General features: G+C 42.6%; 2 protein-coding genes across 4 annotated transcripts in view; one reads left to right on the top strand and one right to left on the bottom strand.

Moving 5' to 3' along the window:
- Window positions 1–2,283: 2,283 nt before the first annotated feature.
- On the bottom strand, window positions 2,284–21,182 carry LOC126649326 (microtubule nucleation factor SSNA1-like). Of its 3 annotated transcripts, none has more exons than XM_050333392.1 (2): window positions 21,044–21,182; window positions 2,284–20,151 (listed from the first exon to the last, which is right to left on the bottom strand). In XM_050333392.1, the coding sequence occupies exon 2, from the start codon at window positions 20,081–20,083 to the stop codon at window positions 19,739–19,741; it is 345 nt and encodes a 114-aa protein (XP_050189349.1). In that variant the 5' UTR covers window positions 20,084–20,151; window positions 21,044–21,182; the 3' UTR covers window positions 2,284–19,738. The 3 variants fall into 3 exon arrangements, with proteins under 3 accessions (XP_050189349.1, XP_050189341.1, XP_050189333.1); XM_050333384.1 differs by having other exon boundaries at window positions 21,048–21,067; XM_050333376.1 differs by lacking the exon at window positions 21,044–21,182 and adding an exon at window positions 20,518–20,754.
- Window positions 21,183–21,429: 247 nt separating this feature from the next.
- WAC (WW domain containing adaptor with coiled-coil) overlaps window positions 21,430–21,906 on the top strand; it is a 57,711-nt gene continuing 57,234 nt past the window's right edge. Inside the window, exon 1 of the mRNA XM_050333352.1 lies at window positions 21,430–21,864. Within this exon, the coding sequence (XP_050189309.1) occupies window positions 21,824–21,864 (41 nt within the window). The 5' untranslated portion in view covers window positions 21,430–21,823. The remainder of the gene's footprint in view (window positions 21,865–21,906) is intronic.

The following is a 21,906-nucleotide window of genomic DNA, read 5'->3' on the forward strand; positions in this document are numbered from 1 at the left end:
GAAGTGTGCACAGCCTGCTGTGTTACCTGATACACCACATGCTGCTGATCAACACATCAGATCTACCCAGCTTTGCAAGAGAGAGACAGCAGGGGTGGAAGTTTGTGGCTTAACTGCAAACATCTGTAAAGGGGGTATTTCACCAGCACGGGATACAACTGAACAGGTCTGTGACAACACAATGAGGACACAGCACTGCTTGCCAGCTGTCTTGGGAAGAAAGTTTGTGTCTGTAATTGCTACTGTGGGTAACATGCAGTATGAAGGAAGAGCTCTCAAGTGAACAATGTTTTGCAATTTACAGCTCCACCAAGGACAGCAATGCTCAGTTTTGCATGAACACCAATCATTTCAAACAAGCCATGTCACTAAGGAATCAAGGCTTGCATCAGAACATTTTGGACATCCCCCTTTCCCCTACAGCTGTGCTGCCTGTAGGAAGAAAGCATAAACCTGCAAGAAGGCTGCTGTGCAAACCCTCTCGAGGCCTTGAGAGCAGCCGTGTGGAAGTGGCTCAACTCACCATCTCAGTAGCCAGAGGCTGTGCCGAGGAGAGATGCAGCAAGTCTGGCATATTCTGGGCATGTTGGGACTTGCATGCGAGTCCAGACTGAATGGGTCTGTGCAGTGGCCCTTTGCCCACAAGTTCCTGTCCTCTGCTGTGATCCCCCAGTGGTGCTTGTAGCCAAATTTGCAGTGCAGGCTCTACTAATAAAATATTTGTGAACCTGCTCAGTGTTGTGTTTACCTTGTGATGATCTGCGTGTTGTTGCTGACTGAAAGCAGCAGGTTGTGTTCCTGCAGCCGCTCTCACAGCTGCTGCCACATCAGGGGAGGAAGTGAGAGATGCTGCTGGCTTGTGGGACCAGCTCTGCTGATAGCCTGTTGTCTCTCTTATGCATGCAGATTACTCTATTGCATCCCTGACTTGTTGATAAGGATTCAAGGGATGCCACGCAGCTCCTCGAGGAAGCCAGAGAACACGTCACTGAAGATGACTTTAAGTTAACTGAGATGTTCTTTTCATTTGTTCAGTGAAGAAATAACAAAAAAGACAAAATATAACAACTAGAAAAATCTCAAATGAAAAAAATGCTGGACCTGTGGATGAAGATCATCCTTTGAGCAATACACACAAGATACTGCCGTCAGGCTGTCTGCAGGTCTAAAACCTGATTTGAATCCTGCTTTTCCACTGTCATCAATCAGCTGGAGGAATGAATCAGCTAGTGACCGAACCAAGGACCAGACTGTGAAAGGATTTTAGATGCCTGCACATTCACAGGCATCCATCAGGACTTTAAATGTTCCCGTGCAGTAGAGACCACTTTCACTGAGCTGCCAAACAGCTTTACGATTATGGTCATGAGTGATCCTAAAGCCATAGGCAGTGCTACAGGAACTGAGTTGTAAAAGATTAACATTTAAAATATGTTTTCTCTGATCCCAGAAACAGCAAGGAAAGTGTCAAATCAGGAAAGCCAGAGGAATCCCAGACAGCAAAGGAATCTGCATGGTACAGAGGGAAGTGCTACTGCTCTGTCAAGCAGGAACATACAGTTTGCTGTTCTACTCTCCTATTTACCTCAAATTTGAGGGCAAATTTGCTTATTATAAGCATTGTTAAATCAAATGTGTAATTCCAGAGAGAAGAACTTGGTCTACTTTCAGTGAAAATTTTTTATTTGAGAGGTTTCTGAATTCCTAGATTCATTTTCAGGTTTTGCCAGTCCATCAATGACAGTTCTGCCACAATAATGTTTCTCTCACTTCCCACAGTTACAGGTGCTCTGTAACTGGCAAGTTACATCTTTAAGCCATCTTGTGTGTGTTTTAACATGAAAAGTGAAAGAGTAGTAATTTACTTCACAGTGGTTGCTTTGAATGACTTAAGCATCCCAATCAAGGATATACAAAAAGCATGTTGCATTTAATTGCCTGCAAGGTCTGAATTGTCTTTTTTTTTTTTTTTCCTGGGGTAGCTGGGGGGAGATAAACCGTGTGGGGCTTTCGGTAGCTGCGTCTCCTGAATCGCTCCTCGGAAGTGCGGGTCTATCCATGGACTCTAGAGGGAAGCAAAGACAAGCTGGCTTCTAAGTCAGCTCTCTCCCTTGGATGCCTGTGATTAGGTGGGACGGAACGGGCCCTGCCGCCCGTTCTGTTTAAAGGACGCAGGAATTCTGCCCTCCCGGGAGTGTCCTAAATTAAATATCTGGCAACATAACGGGGGTGAGTATTTAAAAAACGTTAAAGGCACTCACAAACACAAAATCCAGCAAAGGCTGCTCTGAAATGCTTCACGTTTATTTTCCCAAATCCAGGACCGCCCCCTCCTGGCGGTCCGGGCGAGCCGGCGGGTCCGGGTCCGGGTCCGGGACGGAGCTATCCCGGCTCAGCTCCGGGCCGTTCCTGCCTTCCCGAGATGTACCGAAGGCTGAGCCTTCCCTGTCGAGCACAGAATCTCCATGGCTCCTCTTACAAACATATCGGGTTTTAAAATGAAATGCCCGAAGCGGCAGAAACACAGCGCGAGTGACAAAATAAATTGTTTAATCTCCCTGCTTGGTAGCAGATGAACGGTAAATCAGATTTTATCTCTTCTTAGTGAAGTGGAAATTATGGAGATGAACAAACTCCTAAAAATAACAGAATAGCTAAAATATCTGCTTTTTCTAGAGCAAATGTAGCCCTTTGGGAAAGTGCAAAAAATACCATCTGTGTTTCCAAAACCCTGAAGTTAATTTGTTGCAGATATCTCTTTATTTACTGAAAATGGACATATTTTGTGTGGCAGAACAACATGTTGCAATGATGAAAAATAACCCGAATAACTCCCATCCAATTAACTCCAAAGGGGGTTTTACCTGAAAAAGCTCCATTTAAAGGTCACTTTTTGTTTAAATCAGCCATCAAGCCTATCTGTTGGGGGTTTTAAGTTAGTTTCATACACATATCGACAGCTGTTCACAGAGGAAGCTGAGAGGGGAAACTGTGAAGTAGTTGTGACATGTATGGCAGATTATCTTTTTCTGATTATCAGACAAGAAGTGTAATTTACAAACAGCTAACACCTTGGTGAGAGGTTTCTTCAGAACGGACAACTCTCCAGGCTTTCCTGACAGCCTGTTCTTTTCATGGTCCCTGGTAAGCACTCCCATTCCTGTAGTTCATGTTCAGTGTAAGGCAGAATTTAGAAAATAAGCTTTTTCATACAAATGTTTAACTGGAAATTAAAAATAATTCAGAACATAATTCTGAGATGATGAAAATGAGTATTTGCTTTAATACAGCCTATCTGATGGAAAGCCAAGGGAATCCAGTATGGTACTTCAGCTGACAGCAGCTAAACATCTTTGTTTTAAACGGTGGCTGGAATTGAGCCATGAAATACAGCTGGAAATGTGGATCTGAATTTCCCCAAGTTCAGTGTGTAGTTTGGGTTCATTACAAAGATAAGTTTGGAACCAGATTTTAATCTTTTTTGAAGCATAGCAGGTCCCCAAATGTTACCCTGTGAAATTCAGAAAGGGAGGCAGCACATACAAGGCTGACACACCACGGTGCTGTTGTTTTATATTTGGTGCAAAGACTTAGTATGTCTGTTTTTTCTTGTACGGCTTGAACATTTTAGAGCTCATCCAGACATCAACTGCTCCTGTGGCAGCAAAAATCCCCTTGAAGAGTAGTTATTTTGTTTTTTCCCCAGACAACTGGGTATTGAGAATGCAGAAAGTGACGCAACACAAAGAAGTGAGCCCTGGAAGGCAGTGCCGTGGCAGAGGGGATGACAAGCTGGGCACTGTCACTGCTGAGACGAGTTCAGTGCAGAAAAATGTTTCTGGAATGCATATTTGATTCCTTGTCCCTGGCTCATTGTTTGGGAGCTTAGATCAATACTGCTGCAGCAAAGACTCCCAATAAACTGGAACAAAACAAAACATGCATTCACATTGCCATTCAAGAGCACGCATTTTCCAGTTAAAGTGAAGGTCAGTCATAAATTACATCTCTAATTCCCTCAGGATTTCTCTCTCTTGCTCTGTTTTGGCAGTTTAGGACCCCTTTGATATTTGAGCAAGGCCTTTCCCTTTGCACATCTGATCCTGATTACGGTTTATGGCAATGGTAATTCTTTACCTCCCCAAGGCAGCAATTTTAAGAAGCAAGTACAGTATGATTGTTTAGGAGAGAGGCACACTCACAGCGTATTAACCATTTCTCCATAGTTGTGTCTCTTCCCCATGGATTGCCCTTGCACACAGCAACACTGAGCTCTTCTCATGGGAAGAAGAGCTTCCCATGGAATGCCCTAAGGTACATCAGAGAAATCACTGTGTCTGGTGGCACAAAAAATTAGGTTGTTATTTACCTATCAAAGCAGTGACCTCTGAACAATAAAGCTGTGGCTTGGATAGGTTTTTGGATTCTGTTTCCTGGTGAACACAGAGTAATAAGGAATCCATAAGCACCAAAGCTTTTCTTCTGTCTCTGAAGTGCAGCACCAGGTCTCAGAGGTTTGCCCTCCCTGCGCCTCTCCTGCCTTACAAAATGAAGAGGAATGTTCTTGCTCAGTTCCTGGAATGCAAGTCTGTAAAAAGAGGGTGTATTGCCACATAGATCAACTTTGTGCCAGTCAGAATTGCCAGTCTGATAAGCCAAAAATACACTGAGGCTTTGCACGAGGGAATGGGATGGATGGAACTGGGATGTGCACTGCTTTTCTATGTATGCAAAAGACACAGGCAAACGCGTCCAGCTGAGAGTGTATCAGGAGCATTTGAGACACTGTGAAGGTGGCAAAAAATGTTGGATGCAGATATGCTTTTTCCTAGGGTGGTATAAGGCATTTTGTTACAGGCAATTACAACTGCAGTAAGATTTTTCGTGTCAGTTGGTAACATACACTTCATTCTTCTAATGCTTTCGATTCTCTGGCAGCTTTCAATTCTACTGGCAGCTCCTTGGGTTCCCTGAGAATCTTCACGGACATTGCAAGGTGAAGGGCTATTGAACATGAATAACTGCTCTTCAAACTCTGGCTTCAATCTTCTCCCAAACAAAAAATGTTCTTACAGACTTCAGTGGTGATGGCAAAAAGATTTAATTGCCCTTCAGGCATTACAGATCTCATCCTGTTAGCAAAGACTAGTGTTGGGGTTTTTTGCGTGTTTTTGTTTTGTTTTGGGTTTTTTGTGTGTTGTTTTATTTTGTTTTGTTTTTTCCATAAAGGTGACCACAAACATCGCACTGGGAAATGCAGGCTGCTGGCAACTTCTGCCAGTTTGGTGTTTGATTCTGGTGCCTGGCAGAAATACAACTGAATTGGCAGAATTACCAATGGTATTTTATTTTTTTGTTTGCTTGCATAAGACATTTTTAAAAGCTGTCTTTTCTGATATGTCTGTGCATTCTAAATGCATTTTAAACAGGTCTTGCAGAGTGCAGCAGGAAAGGCCTTCCCAGGAAGTACGTATGGCATGTATTTTGCCAGGAAGATACTAAGGAGATGTGATAAACAAAGGATATTCAGAACATTTTCCCTGGAAGAAGGAAATTTCCTAACTCCTCATACGTAAGCCTTTCATAAAAGTAATGCAAAACTTCCACAGAGCAGGAGAGGAACAAAGCAGTACCAGTTCTCACTGTTCCAGTGACACAGCAAACCTGCTTGAAGAGCATTTTATAAACCAAAATTTCCACTAAGTTAACGCTAAGGAGGGTTCAACATGGGATTTTTCCCCTTCCTCTATTACTTTAGATAGACTTTCAATATTAACTCAGAACATACAACTTGTGAAGAATACCACATGAAGGGAGAAAGTCTTTATTGCATATTCCTGCTCATTTTCACCTGTGTGAAAGGTTGAAGAGCTGGGGGCCGTCCACCCTGCCTGGTGGCTGCGTGGGGAGCACGTGAGCCAGCGGGGAGGCCCAGCCCTGCGCTGCCAGCAGCTGGGTGGGTGCCCAGCCTCCAGAGGGGAGCACTGTATTAGGAGAGCTCTCCTTCACTGGGCTGCTCTCTCATAAATCAGCCTAATTATTCTAATGAAGAGAGCTGCATCCCGCTGCTGCGAGCCCTGCTGGTTTACGGGGAGGGGGAAGTAAATAAAAAGGAACAATGTTGGCTGCTGCTGTGGGAGGGACACAGGGAGGGAGAACAATAGTCTTGACTCTCTTCCCTGCCACCACCCCTTCAGGAGGGAAGAAGAGGGATGGCTTCGTGCACGCCCCTGGAGTTATTCCAGGTCAGAACTGAAATCAGATGCGGGGCTCGCAGCACCCGCTGAAGGAAAAAGCAAGTAAACCAGAGGGCAAAGGTGTGTTGTTTTCCAGGCTTGGAGAGAATGTTGCTGAGGAAAGGAAAGTACGGGATACATGGCTTTGTAGTGTCTGTCTGAGCAACCAACGCACTACAAATACTGACCTGAGCTTTAAGAGCAGCATCAAATCTTTATGCCTTTGGGGTTTCTTTTTAGCCTAAAGGTAGATTTTACTTTCTGAGTTAAAACTTTACAAATTTGTCTCTTAAAAGATGTATTTTGGTTCCTCTTCTTGCTTTGTATAAGTTTGGCTTTGCAACCACAAAAATTAGAAACTTGTTTTTGTGTAATGAAATGTTATTTACTACATGAATCTGGGAGCTGAAGCTTTAAGAAAACCACAAACTACTAGGAGATTTATGATAAAAATATGACAGCCTAAATTATGTGCAGTGCTACTCATTGTTTTCTATATTTCTGCCATGTTTCCTCTTATTGTCCTCTCTCTGTGATGACTGAAACAAATCATTCAAGTCTAGATTGCATATTATGATACCCACAAAGCCTCCTTGCTATTGTTTGAGCCAAATTAAAAGCGTTTGTTAAAAATAATTGTGAAATGGCATAAAAAAATCTCTTCATTTTGCTGAGAATTTCATTATTTCTATTGTGATAAATTATTCATGTTAGATATTAAATCGGTATGTTTTAACAAAAAAAAAATCTGAAAAATTAGACAATTCTGGCAGTTCTGACATTTTCCTCTCAGGAAAATTCCTCTGGATGTTGTCAGCTGCTTATCCTCTCTTGTTAGTTTTCCTAAAATGTCTTCACTCTGCCCTTTATACAGCATATTTACTTCTATCTTTAGCTTCAGACTGATAAATTGCTCTGTTTCTGAATCCCATCTTCAGTCTCCAGCTAAATGGTGTGATCATATTTTTGGTCCTTCAGACTCCAAAGCTCTGCCAGTACTACAAAACCCTTCTGGTTCAGTCATCCTCCCATTCACCTTTCCTGTACTCATTTGCAGGAGCTGAGTATACTGTGATGTTAGAAGATCCCCCAGACCCTCTTTCAGCTCTGAAATTACTTATTCCTCTAATGTTCCTGATTCTGGGAGGCATCATGGCAGGCTGATACTCCTCCTGGCAGACAAGCCATGTACTGCTGCTGCATGCACTCTCTCCCAGGAGTCAGCAGCCCTCCCTCCCCTGCCATCCCACAGGGCTTCCAGCTCCTGCTGGCCTGGAAGCTCCAGAACTCAGTTTCCAAACCAGACCTTGCTCCTTGATTCCTGCAGATCATGTTGGGGCTGGACCAGAAGGAGCTTCCTTGACAGTTCTGACTAATACACAGTGACTACAGAAAGCTGAGTGAAGTTGGTAAGGACAGTAAGAGAGGAATTTAAATATACACATAGAGAAAGCAAGTTCTGTCCTACAGCATCTACAGCCACAGATTACAAATGCCTTTCTTAAAGCCATCATAATTGCACCTGACTTGACTGAAGTGTAAAATGGTGTGAAATCTTCAATATGACCAGCTTCTGACATCGAAAAAGACGTGTGAGGCCAAGCACAAAGTGTGAGACCATTGTTAAGTCATGAAAAAGATCTAGAATTATTTATATTTGCATTTCTCAGCCTTTTTACTTGCTTTTGTGCTTTCAGTCTTTTCCTTACAAGAAATAGAAAAGTAGCTGCAAAGGGTGGGGAAGGAGGACGAAGAAAATGCCTTGACTGCAGGAGCCAGGCTATTGAGAAACACACCAAGAATCAGTGAATATTAAAATCCAGAGCAATAGCAAGCAGAGCACAAGACCCACAAACTTTCAGTGAGGCTTGTGGTATAAAATCCATGGGCACTTGCTAATTCTTAGTATTATCTCAAAATGCATTTCAGAATTTTAAAATTAGTTTTGTTACTTTTTTTGCTCCCATAAAAACAGAGCTGAAGTTTACACTCAAAGTCCATAACACTGCATTACTTTGTTTAGTTTTAGGGGCTTTGTGCTCTTGCAAATGAGATTATTTTAATTACAAATTACATCATAACTTTCTGATGTAACACTCCCAGTGTAGCATCAAGTGGCTCCAGCAGCACACCCACCCACACACATATATTTATTTCAGTTACATTTCACACAGAGTGGAAACAGAGAAGAGGCTTCCCAGTCCTCCTGAGTGCCTCAAGATGAGCCCACCTGGGGCATTTTGTTATGGTGGACATTATCTTCATTTATTTCATCACCTGCTGTCTCCCAGCACCCACAAGATGTACCCTTGTTCCACAGTCCTTGCAAAACCAACTAGCTTGCTCATGTACTGCGGGAATGATGGGCTTGAGAAATGGAGGCTGGGCTGTGCTCTGAGCATCCAGGCTGTAAACAGGTACCACACTTAAAATCTCCCCTGGATGAGATTATTCAGGAAATGATTCAAGGCAAATGACCTTGAATCCTGTGCTCAGTTCTGGGCCTCTCTCTACAAGAAAGACATTGAGGTGCTGGAGTGTGTTCAGAGAAGGGCAGCAAAGATGGTGAAGGGTCTGGAGCACAAGGCTGATGAGGAGCAGCTGAAGGAGCTGGGGGTGCTTAGCCTGGAGAAAAGGAGGCTCAGGAGAGACCTAACTGCTCTCCACAAAGCCTGACAGGATGGTGTAGCAAGGTGGGGGAGGTCTTTTGTCCCAAGTGACAAGTGACAGTGAAAGAAGCCTCAAGTTGTGCCAGGGGAGGTGTAGGTTAGGGATTAAAAAACATTTCATCACTCAAAGGGTGGTCAGGCATTAGAATGGCCAGCCCAGGGAAGTAGTTAAGTCATCAACCCTACAGGTATTTAAAAGATGTGTAGATGTGGCTCCTGGGGACATCGTTTAGGGGTGGACTTGGCAGTGCTGGCCATGATAATCTTGGACGTTCTTTCCAACTTGAATGATTCTATGGTTTTTGCTACCTCTTTAAAACATTTGGCTGTGCTGTTCCACCAAAGAACCAAATGCAGAGGTTATTTAAAAGAAAAATGTTCATGTAAGGCAATATGGGATGACTAAGTCCACAAGTCAAGAGACACTTCACTGTGTTTGTTTGCTTCTGACTTTGCCAACACCTGAAACTATAAAATACATTATCAGTTAATCTAAGTTAAAAGGTCATCTTAATGTCTGAGAACAAAGCTTTACTCCAGCTACACCAGTGGTATAACAGGTAGTGTAATAATACATGGCATACCAAGCCAGTGAAAAGGTCTTTTAACTAACAGTTATAGACAAATGTCATACCTATATAAGCAGTAATTTGTACAGCTTTACTAGGCTTATCTAAAATAATTAAAAAAAAAAGATTTTGGACTAACAGGTCTGAGACCAAAAATCCATGTTTTTGAGAAGCAGTACTTGCAACCAAGAAATTGCACATAGGAGTGAAGTTACTGAAAGACTAACTGGTCTGCAACAACAAGCAAACACAGCATTTTGTTGTTTGTCCTTTCCCTTCAGTGGCTGCTGGCTTTTAGAATTTGCATTATGAAAATTTTTCTGAAGGAAAAAATAATGCTCCCATGGGGCAGCTTTAGCTGCCTCCCATGTGGAATTGGCTTTTCTTGCAGCAAATTACCCCACTTATTATTCTTTATACCTTTAAAGAGGAAAATTCTTTTCCTACTCAGCCCAGTAATGATGTAGGAGGGAATGACTCAAAAAAAAAAAAAAAAAAAAAAAAAAGAGCCCTCTCCCGTTGCTACTCTTGAAGGAACCCCACTTGATTCAGCAATTTTGTCCTTTTGTGCTTTTCCTCCTCTTTGATGGAGGCCAGTAATGCCCTGCCCAGGGTTGTTTGACTACATTATCAGAAATCTGCTCTTTGATTATCAGAAATGAAATTATGCACTCTAATAAAAGAAAACAGAATTTGTCTGATCTAGAGGAGCCAGTTTGTCACCAAGACTTTGCTATCAGTAAATAAAAACAGAAACCTTTATGCAAACCAGGACTTCAGGCAGTGTGAAAATAACTGAGCTACTGTCCTCTTTCAGAAACTGTTTGCATTCAGTCACCTCAGACAGTAGGAAAACCAATTGTTCCTTAAAACATTTTAAAGCTCTGTGCAGACACTGTTGGTACCCAGAGATTTCACAGCATGCAGACTTTTAATTGCCTCTCCTTCCTCTCTGCACTCGAAGGCATCTGCAATGTTTATCTCTAGTGCATCTTACTGGGGAATAGACTGCTTTGTAAAACAGAGCAGGATTGCAGAGTACATTGCTGAATCCATACGATGACTTGACATAACTTTTTAAAAGCAGCCTTACTGTGAGCACACTCCACTGCCTCTTAGCACACGTTTATTATTTTGCAACAGAGGTCACACTCAGAGCTTTGAAGAAGACATAGCTGACCTACAACGGCTTTCTCAATGAGATCATTATATGCAATGTCCAGCACCACATTCCTTCTCCACTTTTTAGTTTCAAGTTATAATCTTTTCTCAAATACAGAGCAAACATTTCTGTAACAAACTCATGTCACTCTGAACACAGCCTTTGTACCAATTAAACTACAGCATCCCATATAAACCTTCCTTATCTGCAGACAACTATAAGCAAAGTCTGTGTTCTCTGGGATAAAAATATTCTTATTGACAAACAAAATAAAACTTCTCTTCTTTAGTTTCCACAGCATATCAGGAACATGACGCTCCCATCCATCACTTCAACCTACAAGCCTTTTTAGGACAGGATTTTGATAGGATGAAACTCAGATCAGGTGGTTTCTCTACAATATAATATTCTCACACGGTCCAAACATAACTTTTAGGGCACTTTCAAAGAGAATGAAATCTGTTTATCTTTGCAAACAATTTCCCAAGTGTGGCAGAACATGTCTGGACAATATGAAGATACTGAAACTATTTCTGACCCACAACATGTCAGAAGAGCACCGTGTTTCTCATCAGCAGGTTGGGATAATTAAAAACACAGTAAGTAAGGGGCTAGGAAACAGAGGCAAATAGTTGCAGGAGGTAGATGAGGATGGGGCTACAAATGATGGCTTATGTAGTTGCAAGACTGTGGAGGCTACTGAAAGCAGAGGGTACACAACCTTATGCAAGTTGGTAATGTCCAGCCTGTTTAAATTCTCTTTTGTAATGGTAGACAGTATTGAAATATTAGGCAGCTTTTTACCAAGAACTCTCTATACTTATTAAAAAGTTTAGTATATTTATGTACACATTTTAATCTAAATATATTTTATTGTGATATGTGAAATAAAATTCTGCTGTCAGGTGTCACCTCTCCTAGATTAAAGTAGTTTTTAAGCCAAATTCATACAGCCAGCTTCTTTTTACTACAGGAGAGCCCTATCCATGCAGATCTCTGGAGTTCCTCACTTGCCATGCTACTTCAATTCCATTAACCCAAAACCGAGCTGTGGTGGCACATGGTTGCCTGACAGCCTGTTGCTGTAATGTGGTCTGTAAGCTGTTATGGATGGACTAGAATTCAGACATCCCACTATATTTAAACACCAAGGAGTCTCCATGTCTTAGAAAACCTGGTGGTCTTATATAAGGTAATAAGAAGCCTCATAAAACAGCAGGGTCTATAAAAACAGGCTATCTGAAAAAGGTTAGGCTTGTGAAATGTAATTAATTACCAACTATCATTGAAAGTTCTTTCTGTTCCTGTGACCTCCTGCACTCAGGTCCCAAACACATATGAGAAGGGACTTGGAGAGAATGTGAGAATGGCCACTGGAGCTGGGATGCTTTGTCATGCAGAATGCACCCATGGAGAAAGGAGTAACACTTCTAAACAACGTCATGATGCTGCATGCAATGTGGAGTGAGCAACAGCAAAAGAATATGCATCTCATCAGTTATAGCCATCCCTTCCCCCAACACACAGGTTGGGAATGCATAATCCCACTGGTTTATGACAAAACACCAAACAGGACATGACTCCCTGGGAAGCAGTCCAAGTCAGAGCATTCAGTTGAGGCTGAAAAAGCAAAGTCTCCATTCCCAGATCTGTCCCTGATTTGAGGCAGATTACTACTGCTTGTCACTGTCTATCAAGGGGGATAAAGATATTAACATTCTCTGTAGGGTATTCTCTGATCTGTTCATGGAAGCCTTTGTTTATATCCTACATAAATATATATATATATATATTTATATATGCATCATTTTAAAACTGCTAAAAACAAAATCATGGCATAAACCCAAATCTTGTTTCAATTAAATTGCTGCTGTACAGGTAGTTTCCATCTGACATTCCCAAAGAAAACATATTCACATGCACAACATGAATGTGTATGGCAGAGTGCCGGGGAGGCCTCAGTGAAATACTGCATTAAAAAACAAACAAACAAAAAACCAAAAGTACATTCCAAACTGAGCAAGCAACACTTCTTGCAAATCATTTCAGCTACTAAGGGGAGCCACAAAATTTGCAACTTGACTGAAGGATTAGACTGCGTTTGACCAGGATCTTGGTGTACAACATGGTGAATACAAACCATTTACAAGTTTGTGGGCTTCAGTGGAACTTGGGCATCTGTATTTTTGGTCATAGGTATTTGAACAACTTGAATCTAAAGCAACACTTCAGGCTTCAGAGAAAAAAAACACTAAAGGGAACAGGATTTAAAATCAATATCCTTCTCATGGAGTCACATCTCATATTGCATGTCACTAAAACACAGAATTCCCAGAGTTCAAGAACAGGAAGAGGTTACACTTTTCTAACAAGCCCAGTGACTCTGGAGTGTACCAGATTTCGTGTGTCCCACATGGTCAACTCTTTTTTTTCAGGGCAAAACATCCCTTGCTGAGCCCAGTTCTGCAGCAGCTACACTGCTTCCAGTCATTCCTGAGCTTCTGCATTTAAAGATAACCTGGTTGTGATCAGCTATCGCATTCCTTGACTGAAGCACGGACTGGGTTTTCTTTCTTGCAGCTTGCTTCAGTGCACCTTGCAACACTAAAATATGACCTTCCTAAGCAGTTTGTTTGAATTGTCTCACATGCACCACACCATGAACCAGGCTAACAAAGATGCTTCTGTTTCCACAGATGGGTGGTCTCTACTAAAAAGGCAGCTCCTCTTTTGCCTCACACCCCCCTGGGAAGAAGTATCCATTCCCTTCATCCTAGCAACAATACTTGAAGAAGGACCAGTATGTAATAAAAAGTACCCTGGGTTCATCAGTTCTAGCAAATAATTCCATTTACTATCAGGCTACAAGAAACACAAATGTCAAACAGGATTTCTGTTATTGAACAGCTGCATAAGCATATGAAGAATTACTGTTAGTTTTTTTTGTTTTCAAACACCTGATAGAGCATAATTCAGCCCTTAATACTAACTATATTAAAAAACAATTTACTGCATGAGTCCAACAGTCATGCTGATATTCAACTCAAAGTGTTCTTACTGTATAAGGAAAAAGAGGCTTTAAAAAAATTCAAGCTTGCAGAATATGAGAAGGATTTTGTATTTGGAACTGACAGACATGCCTGATCAGAATGGGTTTCCAAGCTGTTATCAACTTGTTAATAACCATATAACAACAAAAAAGAATACTACAGATAATACTTTGATCTACTTCTGAACACAGGGAGGGAGATTTGAAAGCCTTTAAGAAAGAAATATGGTATTTTTTTACTAAGTTCAACTAAATCAATTATATGAAGTGGTTTTAAAAAAGAAATGAAGTTACAAATCTGTCATGGACTATGATGTAAATAATTTTCTAGAAGCGTTCCCATATTATACCAGAAATCAATGGAAAACTTCAAGTGCATTACAGGAGCTCTCACTGAAGCAGGAGAATCTATGTATATGAAGCTCAAAAAATAACACCTATGAAGATTTAACTTTAAAATGCTTTGTGACCTGTCTATTAGGTATCATAATCTTATACATTTTTCCAAGTAAGTGTTGAACACTTGTTCATCCTCCTTCTTACTCTGTTTTACAGTCTCTACCTAACACTCCTGTGGTCTTGATTTGGGCTGGGCAGGAAGCTGTGTGTCTACCTCATAAAAGACAATAAATGAGAACACTCAACCCTGTTCTAAGTCCTTCAGAGCCAAGAACACGTACTCTACACAGGAGTGTTGGTGAGGAGAGGAGAAGCCATCCCATGGAACCTCACAGGCCCAAAAGTGAGGTGTGAGAGAACCTGAAGCTCCCATCACAATCAGACAACTCATGATCAATCTTGCTGCGACGGGAAGACTGACAGGACTTTTATCAAATGCCTTTTCTTGAACGTGATCTCTGTCTACAGGTGTCACCTAATACAGATAAATTCTATTCCAAAAGTTAAATTTTCCCATTTATGATGTTCAAATGAAGCATACTTGCAAATATTACCAGCTTCGAATCATGTAGCAAACAACAGGTTTGCTACAATCAAAATGCTAAGATTTTACACCATTATTTTCAATGCTGCTGCTAAGATATCCAAGGTCGTAATAAAATTTACTGATTTTCTGTAGTAGTTACTGCAGCATATCCATAGTCTTGCACAAATAGACAGAAACCCCAGATTGTTCCACCCCACAAGATCTCGTTAAACTACTTTTGAAACCACTACAAAATAGAAGTGTTCTAGTAGCCTCACTTCTACTAACACCATATTTTTGTATAATCAAATTATAACACTGAACCACTCTTCACATAAATCCCACAGGCTAAAGCCATGAGTGACCAAATAAGATATAGCTCCCTTTTCTGCAAGCCAGAACCTCTCCATGTTTTATTAGCAACATGCAAGTAGATGGATTTTACAGCTAAATGGTGAACAAAACTTCATCTGAAAGCCAACTTAGGCAGACCACAATCAAGGACTACTCCAGGGCAACAAATTAAAGACAGATTTATAAGCAGTTAAGGGACAAAGAACAAAAAAACTCCACTCCCAGTTTAAAGAAGACATGGAAGAGACACCCAAGAAGCAGACACGGTACCTGACTCCCCACCAGTAATAAAATAGACACTGACAAAGCAATTGGTGCACAAACTAAACCAAAGGCTAGTCTGTCCTTCCCCCAGGAGGAAAAAAGAAAATATTTATATCTGTATTTAAAAACACACACATAGATTAAAAGTGAAGCTAAAAAAGCACTCTAATTTTAGTAAAACTTGCCTATCCACACATCAAAAAAACCCAGCAATACACAGACAAACAAATCAACATTAAAGCATCTATTGATACTTCTTCACTCACTAGTGAATAGAAGGAAAATACATAAATTAACTGTTTTGTCTACTTGCATTAAAATGCAGGAGCCTGGGATCTACTCAGATTTAAGGCAACTGACACAAGCTATACCTTCTCATTCAAATTTCTCCTAACAAGCAAAATCAAAGGAGTCATAGATACTGGTCTTCTGCGTAAGACTCATCTGTATGAGTTAACTGTAGCCATTTGATGCTCTTGCTAACAATCTTCTGAATGTTCCTATTCCAGAATTACAAGTACCTTGTTCAAATTTAGCTTAATCCACTTAACCCATGTGGAGTGGGACACACTTCTACAAGAACTAGATGGAATTAAGATACTCAGTTCTGAAACAGCAAACCAAGACAAAGTTATCTGAGTTAAGATTCATTGTTTGAATTGACAACTTTGGGTATTTGAAGATGCCTAGTACTCCTAGTCTGAAGAATTCACAAGGAATTCCAAGTCCAAGGAAACAAATCTCTTGCATTCAGTAAGTTAAGAGCCAAAAAACTGCCATCCTTCTAACAAAATTCTCAAAGATCAACCTCACACATAGAGTGTAATAGAGCATAATACAGACAGGATTTAGGGTTCTTTACAAAACCCAAGCAGCTCAATGATGACTGCTCATAGGAGAGCAACCAGGGCAGGAAACAATATCACTGTATCCTGTGTGAGCCTGGCAGTACACTTACCCAGCAAACGGGAGGCTCAGATTCCACAGCTTCCTGCTGCAACTGGCCACTGTGCAGCTGGGCACGCAGGTAGGTGTGGCCAGAAAGAAGTAAAAGCCAGAAAGATAAAGCAAAACATAGGCTGCCTCTGTTGCTGACTTGTCATCGGGCTTAAAGGAAGAAAGGTCAGAGTTCAGATGAACTTCAGATTAATTGGGTAGCAAAAGCTGAAGGCAGTAGGTCAGTACAAGGACACTTAAAGTAGACAGAAATTAGGAGAAACTCCACCTGTCTTTCTGTCACACCCCCTCGTGCTCCAGTCATCCCAAACTACAATTCCACATCCATACTTTTTCTTCTCTATCCTAAAAATTAGGGCCAACTCCAGTCCACTCACCTCCATTTCTGTAAGGTGATCAGCAGGAACTGCAGGTGGGGAGGTACCTGAACTGATGGGCAAGCACCAACAAAAAGAGATGGTTATGGATTGGACAGTTATTGAATGGCTGTTGGACCATTTCACCCAGTGGCTCCTATAATCACTTCCACACAGAAAATTACTTCAACACACCAGCCACGAGCAGTTTCTTTGATAACCACCAAACTCTATCACACAGAATAAACTTAGTTTACTTGGAAGAAGTCACCAGTCAAATATTTTCAAAAACGTGTTGATCACTAGAGTTACTAAGTGCTGGGTCCATATTTAAGAAGCATTGCTATAAAAGCTGGGAATCACCATATCGTTATGTTGTTACTTGGAAACCAGGCAGAGGTGCCTCTACATAAATGCAAGGCCTTTTACAACGTGCATTTCACTAGATCTCTGAATGAAGCACAGGTACGAGTATCAAAAACCACATCTCCTCACGTATCAAGTAAGATACAAGACACCCAACACAGCCCTTTAGATTAGGCACTTGAATTTGGGAACCCAACTTTTGCCATTAAGGCTCCTAGATTGTAATCACTCAAGTAAAGCATCAAATCTAACCCAGACAGTCACATAAATTCGATACAAAACTTAAGTCAGGAATAAGTACGATGCTTTAAGCATCATTTACAGCCTACCTTATTTCAGGTAAACTTTCTGTTGCAGGCCAGCCCTACAGAGCTGCTGCAATCTGCACATTATCATTTCTCTTCCGGCAATACTGTGTACCAATTGACTTTACGAGTCTCCTACTTTAAACAAATTGAAGCTGTTTAACAAAAACTATTTCTGTCAAGATTTATACTACCTGAAAAAACAGTGAAAAAGGTTTAGCACTTCAATAAAAGGATACAGTAAGTTCATTTCGGTCAATACAGAATATAATGGTGCTATTTTTGAGTAACAACTCTGCAGGTGTGGAATGACTCCCACATAACACTGTAGTTATTCTACAAATAGGCAAGCCCTAGAGATACATATTATTTCTCCTCATTTTTAAGTTTAATTTTAAATGAAATTTTACAGATTGGGATCACTGATGGAATTCTAACAACATTTTAATTTTTTATTTGAATGTTGGGAGGCCCCAGCAGCTACATTACTAGCCAGCAGTTATGTTTTCCCCCTAGCTTTGTAACAAAAAATTCAAGTATCTCCAGTATGTTAGTTTTGACATTGTAATAGCTACAATTATATGCAATAATGGCTATGAGTAGACTTCTTTAAAGACTTATACGACTTCTTTTAAAACTTTAGCTTTAACAGCCTCAGTAGAACAAGAGGTGTTATTTATGATTGTTCTAAGGCAAAGAAACCTGTAATTACTGTGTGAGACTAATGAAAGAAATAAATTGTGCTGTTCTCTATAAATGAATTTTCCATGATACAAATTCTTTTTCACAGACAATTTTCAGTTACCTTGCTGACAGCAACAGCAGTTTACATATGCAACTGAAAGTTCCTATTCTTTAGTTATACTTTTTCCTGAGTCTTCCTATTTTGTTGTAAATCAGTTACTACTATCATTCTAAGGAAAGATAATGTCATAAAACATTCAGTCAAATAAATCACTTTTTTTGCTACTAAACATAGCACAATTTTTGTGTAACACAAACAAGGGGGTCCTGAATGCTGTGGTACTACAACAACAGCAGTACCCCTGAGATTATCTAATTTTATCACCTCAGCATTACCCCAGGAAAGCCAGTGGAAATGCCATACAAGTAAACTGTGATTAGCTTGGTCACACTAATCCCTGATGTAGCATGGCAACTGGAAGAACATAAAATTTGTTTCCTTTGATTGGTGACGAGCGATTACTGAAAGTATTCACACCTACATTACCCTCTGTACTTGCACCTGAGAGACACACTGTTATCAAGTAAGGAGATCACAACTGCACTTCTTTCAATTTAATTAACTGGTATTGAATGAAGATTTGACTACAAGATACAGCTTAAAAGTTACTGCTGTAACACAAAATGTGCAGGACAAAATGCATGTGTATGTACAAGCACATAACTACAGAGAGGTTCACCAGAAATAGGAAACAGGATTACATCAAGATTTCTGCCTTGCTGTCCTCCCTGATCTCTAAACTAAGTTCTCCTTTACTGTCGTCTGTAAGAATGCCTGACAAGATGCAAACCACTTCTCATTTTCATTTGTATTTATTTCTGACCATTCCAGGATGTTCACTATTCTTTACAACCTTATTACATTTAATAAATCAGCATAGAGCTAAAAGGCACTAAAAGGGTTTTCAGAAATTCTATTACTAGGTTTTAGCCAGGACTGTCTTCTTTGGCCTTGTATTTATCTCTGTATTTTTAAATGAACCCCATTAATTTTTTCAGGACTTCCAGTCACTACTGAAATAGTCACCTTTTCCTTACCCAAGTTATTGGTCCAGGTTTACATGGTGAGCTGCCTCTGGTACTGTGCCCTGCATTTGGAGGCATGTGCACTTGCACCAAACCTGTCTTTCACTACAGCACATCTCCTTCCTAAACAAAGCTTTTGAAAATAGCTTCAGAAGATGCATGAATCACAGTGTTACAGTTTAAGTCTCCATGCTCCGCATTAGTCATGTTTCCTCACCTTATCCCTCCATTATTCCAGATAGGAAATGATAGTAAACCAGGGCTGTCTTTGTGCATGCATCAGACAGAACTCCAATCTCCCAGAAGAAGTTAAATAGTTCATTTCTATTTGGTCCAACAGTAAAACCTAACAATTTGTAAAGTGAAAAAAAGCAGTATATGATCTACTTGCATCCACTGGTTTTCTAACAGGAGTCTACCAGTAGCCATCTGAAGCCAACCAATAAAACATGCCTTTCTTTCGCTGTCTTCAGAAGTCTCGAAGCATCACCAGTCAAACCTGGCAGTCTCACATCTGCCTCAGCTACCTCTTTGCAATATAATTTTGTAGTGTTTAAGTAATTAGATTTTTTTAAGCAAACCAGCAACTTTATTTAATCTATTTTCTAGTGCATTTAAAAGTAATAATAATAAAACATACAGAAAGGTTGGAAGAAAATCCCTTTCTGCTTATACTGTTGCTGTAAGGTTCTGTGGCTAACCCCATTTCTCACCCAGTGGAATTTTAGCACTGTAGAGTCCAAACATTTGACTGTTTCACGTTACATTGGGTTTCAGATCTGGTGAATGCCTTAAGCTTCCCACTTCCTTCTTCAGGACATTAAGTAAAGTTCTAGAGCTATCCAAAATCTTCATGTAAGCAGCTTCAGTTTCAGCAAGAATTTTATCAAGCTCATTCCGTGAAGCCACCTTCTGGGCTAGGTTTTCACATACACGCTCCAGCTGTTCACTCAGGACTTGGATTTCATGTTGGAGTTTATTCCTTTCCTCTTCTGCTTGCTGGATTTGTTTGTTCAGTTCTTCTCTTTGCATACTTAAGTCTTCAATGCATTTCACTAGTTCGTTATTGTAACCCTGAAGAACGGCTCCCTGCTGAGTCATCCTGCACTCCCTCCCTGAGCTCTGCCACTGCTCCCTGAAGTCCCTGCTCGGCAACGGCCTTCTGCACTCTAATAGGAAAAATGCAACAAACAGAGAAAAAAAAAAATCTCTCAGAACGTTACCACGAATAATGCTGCAACAGCTCAGAGCCATGGGGCAAAATGCTCTGTTTAAGGTTAACATGCTCGTTCCGAAACGTGCCACATCTCTTCCCTTTTCAGCAAGGAAAGAGGACAAAATTTGGCATCTGCGTTTATACCTTTACCGAAAATTTTTGGCTCCTATAATACATTAATACGCTCCTGAATATATGATGCTTTGTACCACAGACTTCGAGGGTGTGGTCAGAAACGACCAAGAATCACAGAATTGTTAAGGTTAGAAGGGACCTCTGGAGATCACTTAGTCCAATCCCCCTGCCCAGGCAGGGTTACCTGGAGCAGGTGACACAGGAACAGCTCCGCGTGGATTTGGAATGTCCCCAGAGAGGGACACTCCATGCCTTCCGTGGGCAGCCTGTCCCAGTGCTCTGCCACCCTCAGCGTTAAAAAGTTCCTCATATTGACGTGAAACTTATGTTTTAATCTATGGCCATCGCTCCTCGTCCTGTCGCCGGGCATCACCTCGTCCCGGCAGGCGCTCAGCGGGCACCGCCAGCAGCGGGAAACCATCCCGCCACAGCAGAGGGCCTGGGGGCCGCCGAACACACACCGGGATGACCCGGAACGCTGTGCCGAGGCCAAGACGAGCCCTTCACCCGCCGCCCCCCGGGACACCCGCGGCCCCAGGGACATCTTATCGCCCTCCTCGCCGCCCCGCGCGGCCCCGCCGAACACGCGCCGAGCACAAAATGGCTCCTGCCTGCGCACCGAGCCCGCGGGGGGAAGGGGAGGAGGGGGCAGATAAGAGGAGACCTTCCCGTACCTGCCTCCCCCCGCAGTTCCCCACTGTTGCCCCCACCTGCCTGGCGGGATCGCGGTTCCTCCCCACCGAGGTGGCGGCTCTGCCGCCGCGGCCCCGCTCCCTCGCGCCCGCCAACGGCCGCGCCGCCCCGCGAGGCCTCACGGAAACACCCGAGCGCTTCCGAGCGCGGCACCGCCCTGACCGGCCGCGCGGAAGCGGCTCTCCGGAAATACCCGATGTTTTCCGAAGACAGGTAGCGCTCGGGAGAAGGGGCCCGAGGCGGGCGGGGGAGGGAGGGACGAGCGCTACGGAAGAAGCCGATGTTTGCCGGAGGGAGGGACTGAGGGGCGTCGGGCGCGGCGGACGCAGCCGATGTTTGCCGGAGGGAGGGACTGAGGGGCGTCGGACGCGGCGGACGCAGCCGATGTTTGCCGAAGGCAGAGTCGCCCGAGAGCAAAGGGGACAGAGGGGACGGAGCGCGTCGGAAAGAGCCGGAAAGAGCCGACGTTGACCGAGCGCGGCGTCGCCCGAGTTCCCCGGATGTAGTTGGAGCGGCGGCGGCGGGCGCGGCGGGGGGAGGCGGCGGCCGAGTCGGTGCTCCCGGTGCTCCCGGTGCTCCCGGTGTGTCTCAGCGCGCGCGGGGCCGAGCTGCCGGCGTCTCCCCTCTCGAGGCGATGGGCCCGTGAGCGCCGCTCCAGCCGAGCTGCCCGAGCCGCCCCCTCCCCCGTCCCTGCCCCCGGAGCGCTGCCGCCCCCGCCTCCCCCCTCGGCGCCTGTGGCCCGGCCGCGGCCGTGCCCTCCTGGTCCCCTCACCCTCACACACACAGGCCGGGCATTGATGGTAATGTATGCGAGGAAACAGCAGAGACTCAGTGATGGGTAAATCCCCCGGCCCCGCGAGGCCGCCCCCTCCGCCATGTT

Source organism: Myiozetetes cayanensis, unplaced genomic scaffold (assembly GCF_022539395.1).
Source record: "Myiozetetes cayanensis isolate MyiCay16 unplaced genomic scaffold, myiCay2020 scf1, whole genome shotgun sequence".
NCBI lineage: Eukaryota > Metazoa > Chordata > Aves > Passeriformes > Tyrannidae > Myiozetetes > Myiozetetes cayanensis.

Bases quoted from the DNA above. Each gene is read 5' to 3' on its own strand.
- LOC126649326 (XM_050333392.1), bottom strand. From the start codon at position 20,083: ATGACTCAGCAGGGAGCCGTTCTTCAGGGTTACAATAACGAACTAGTG.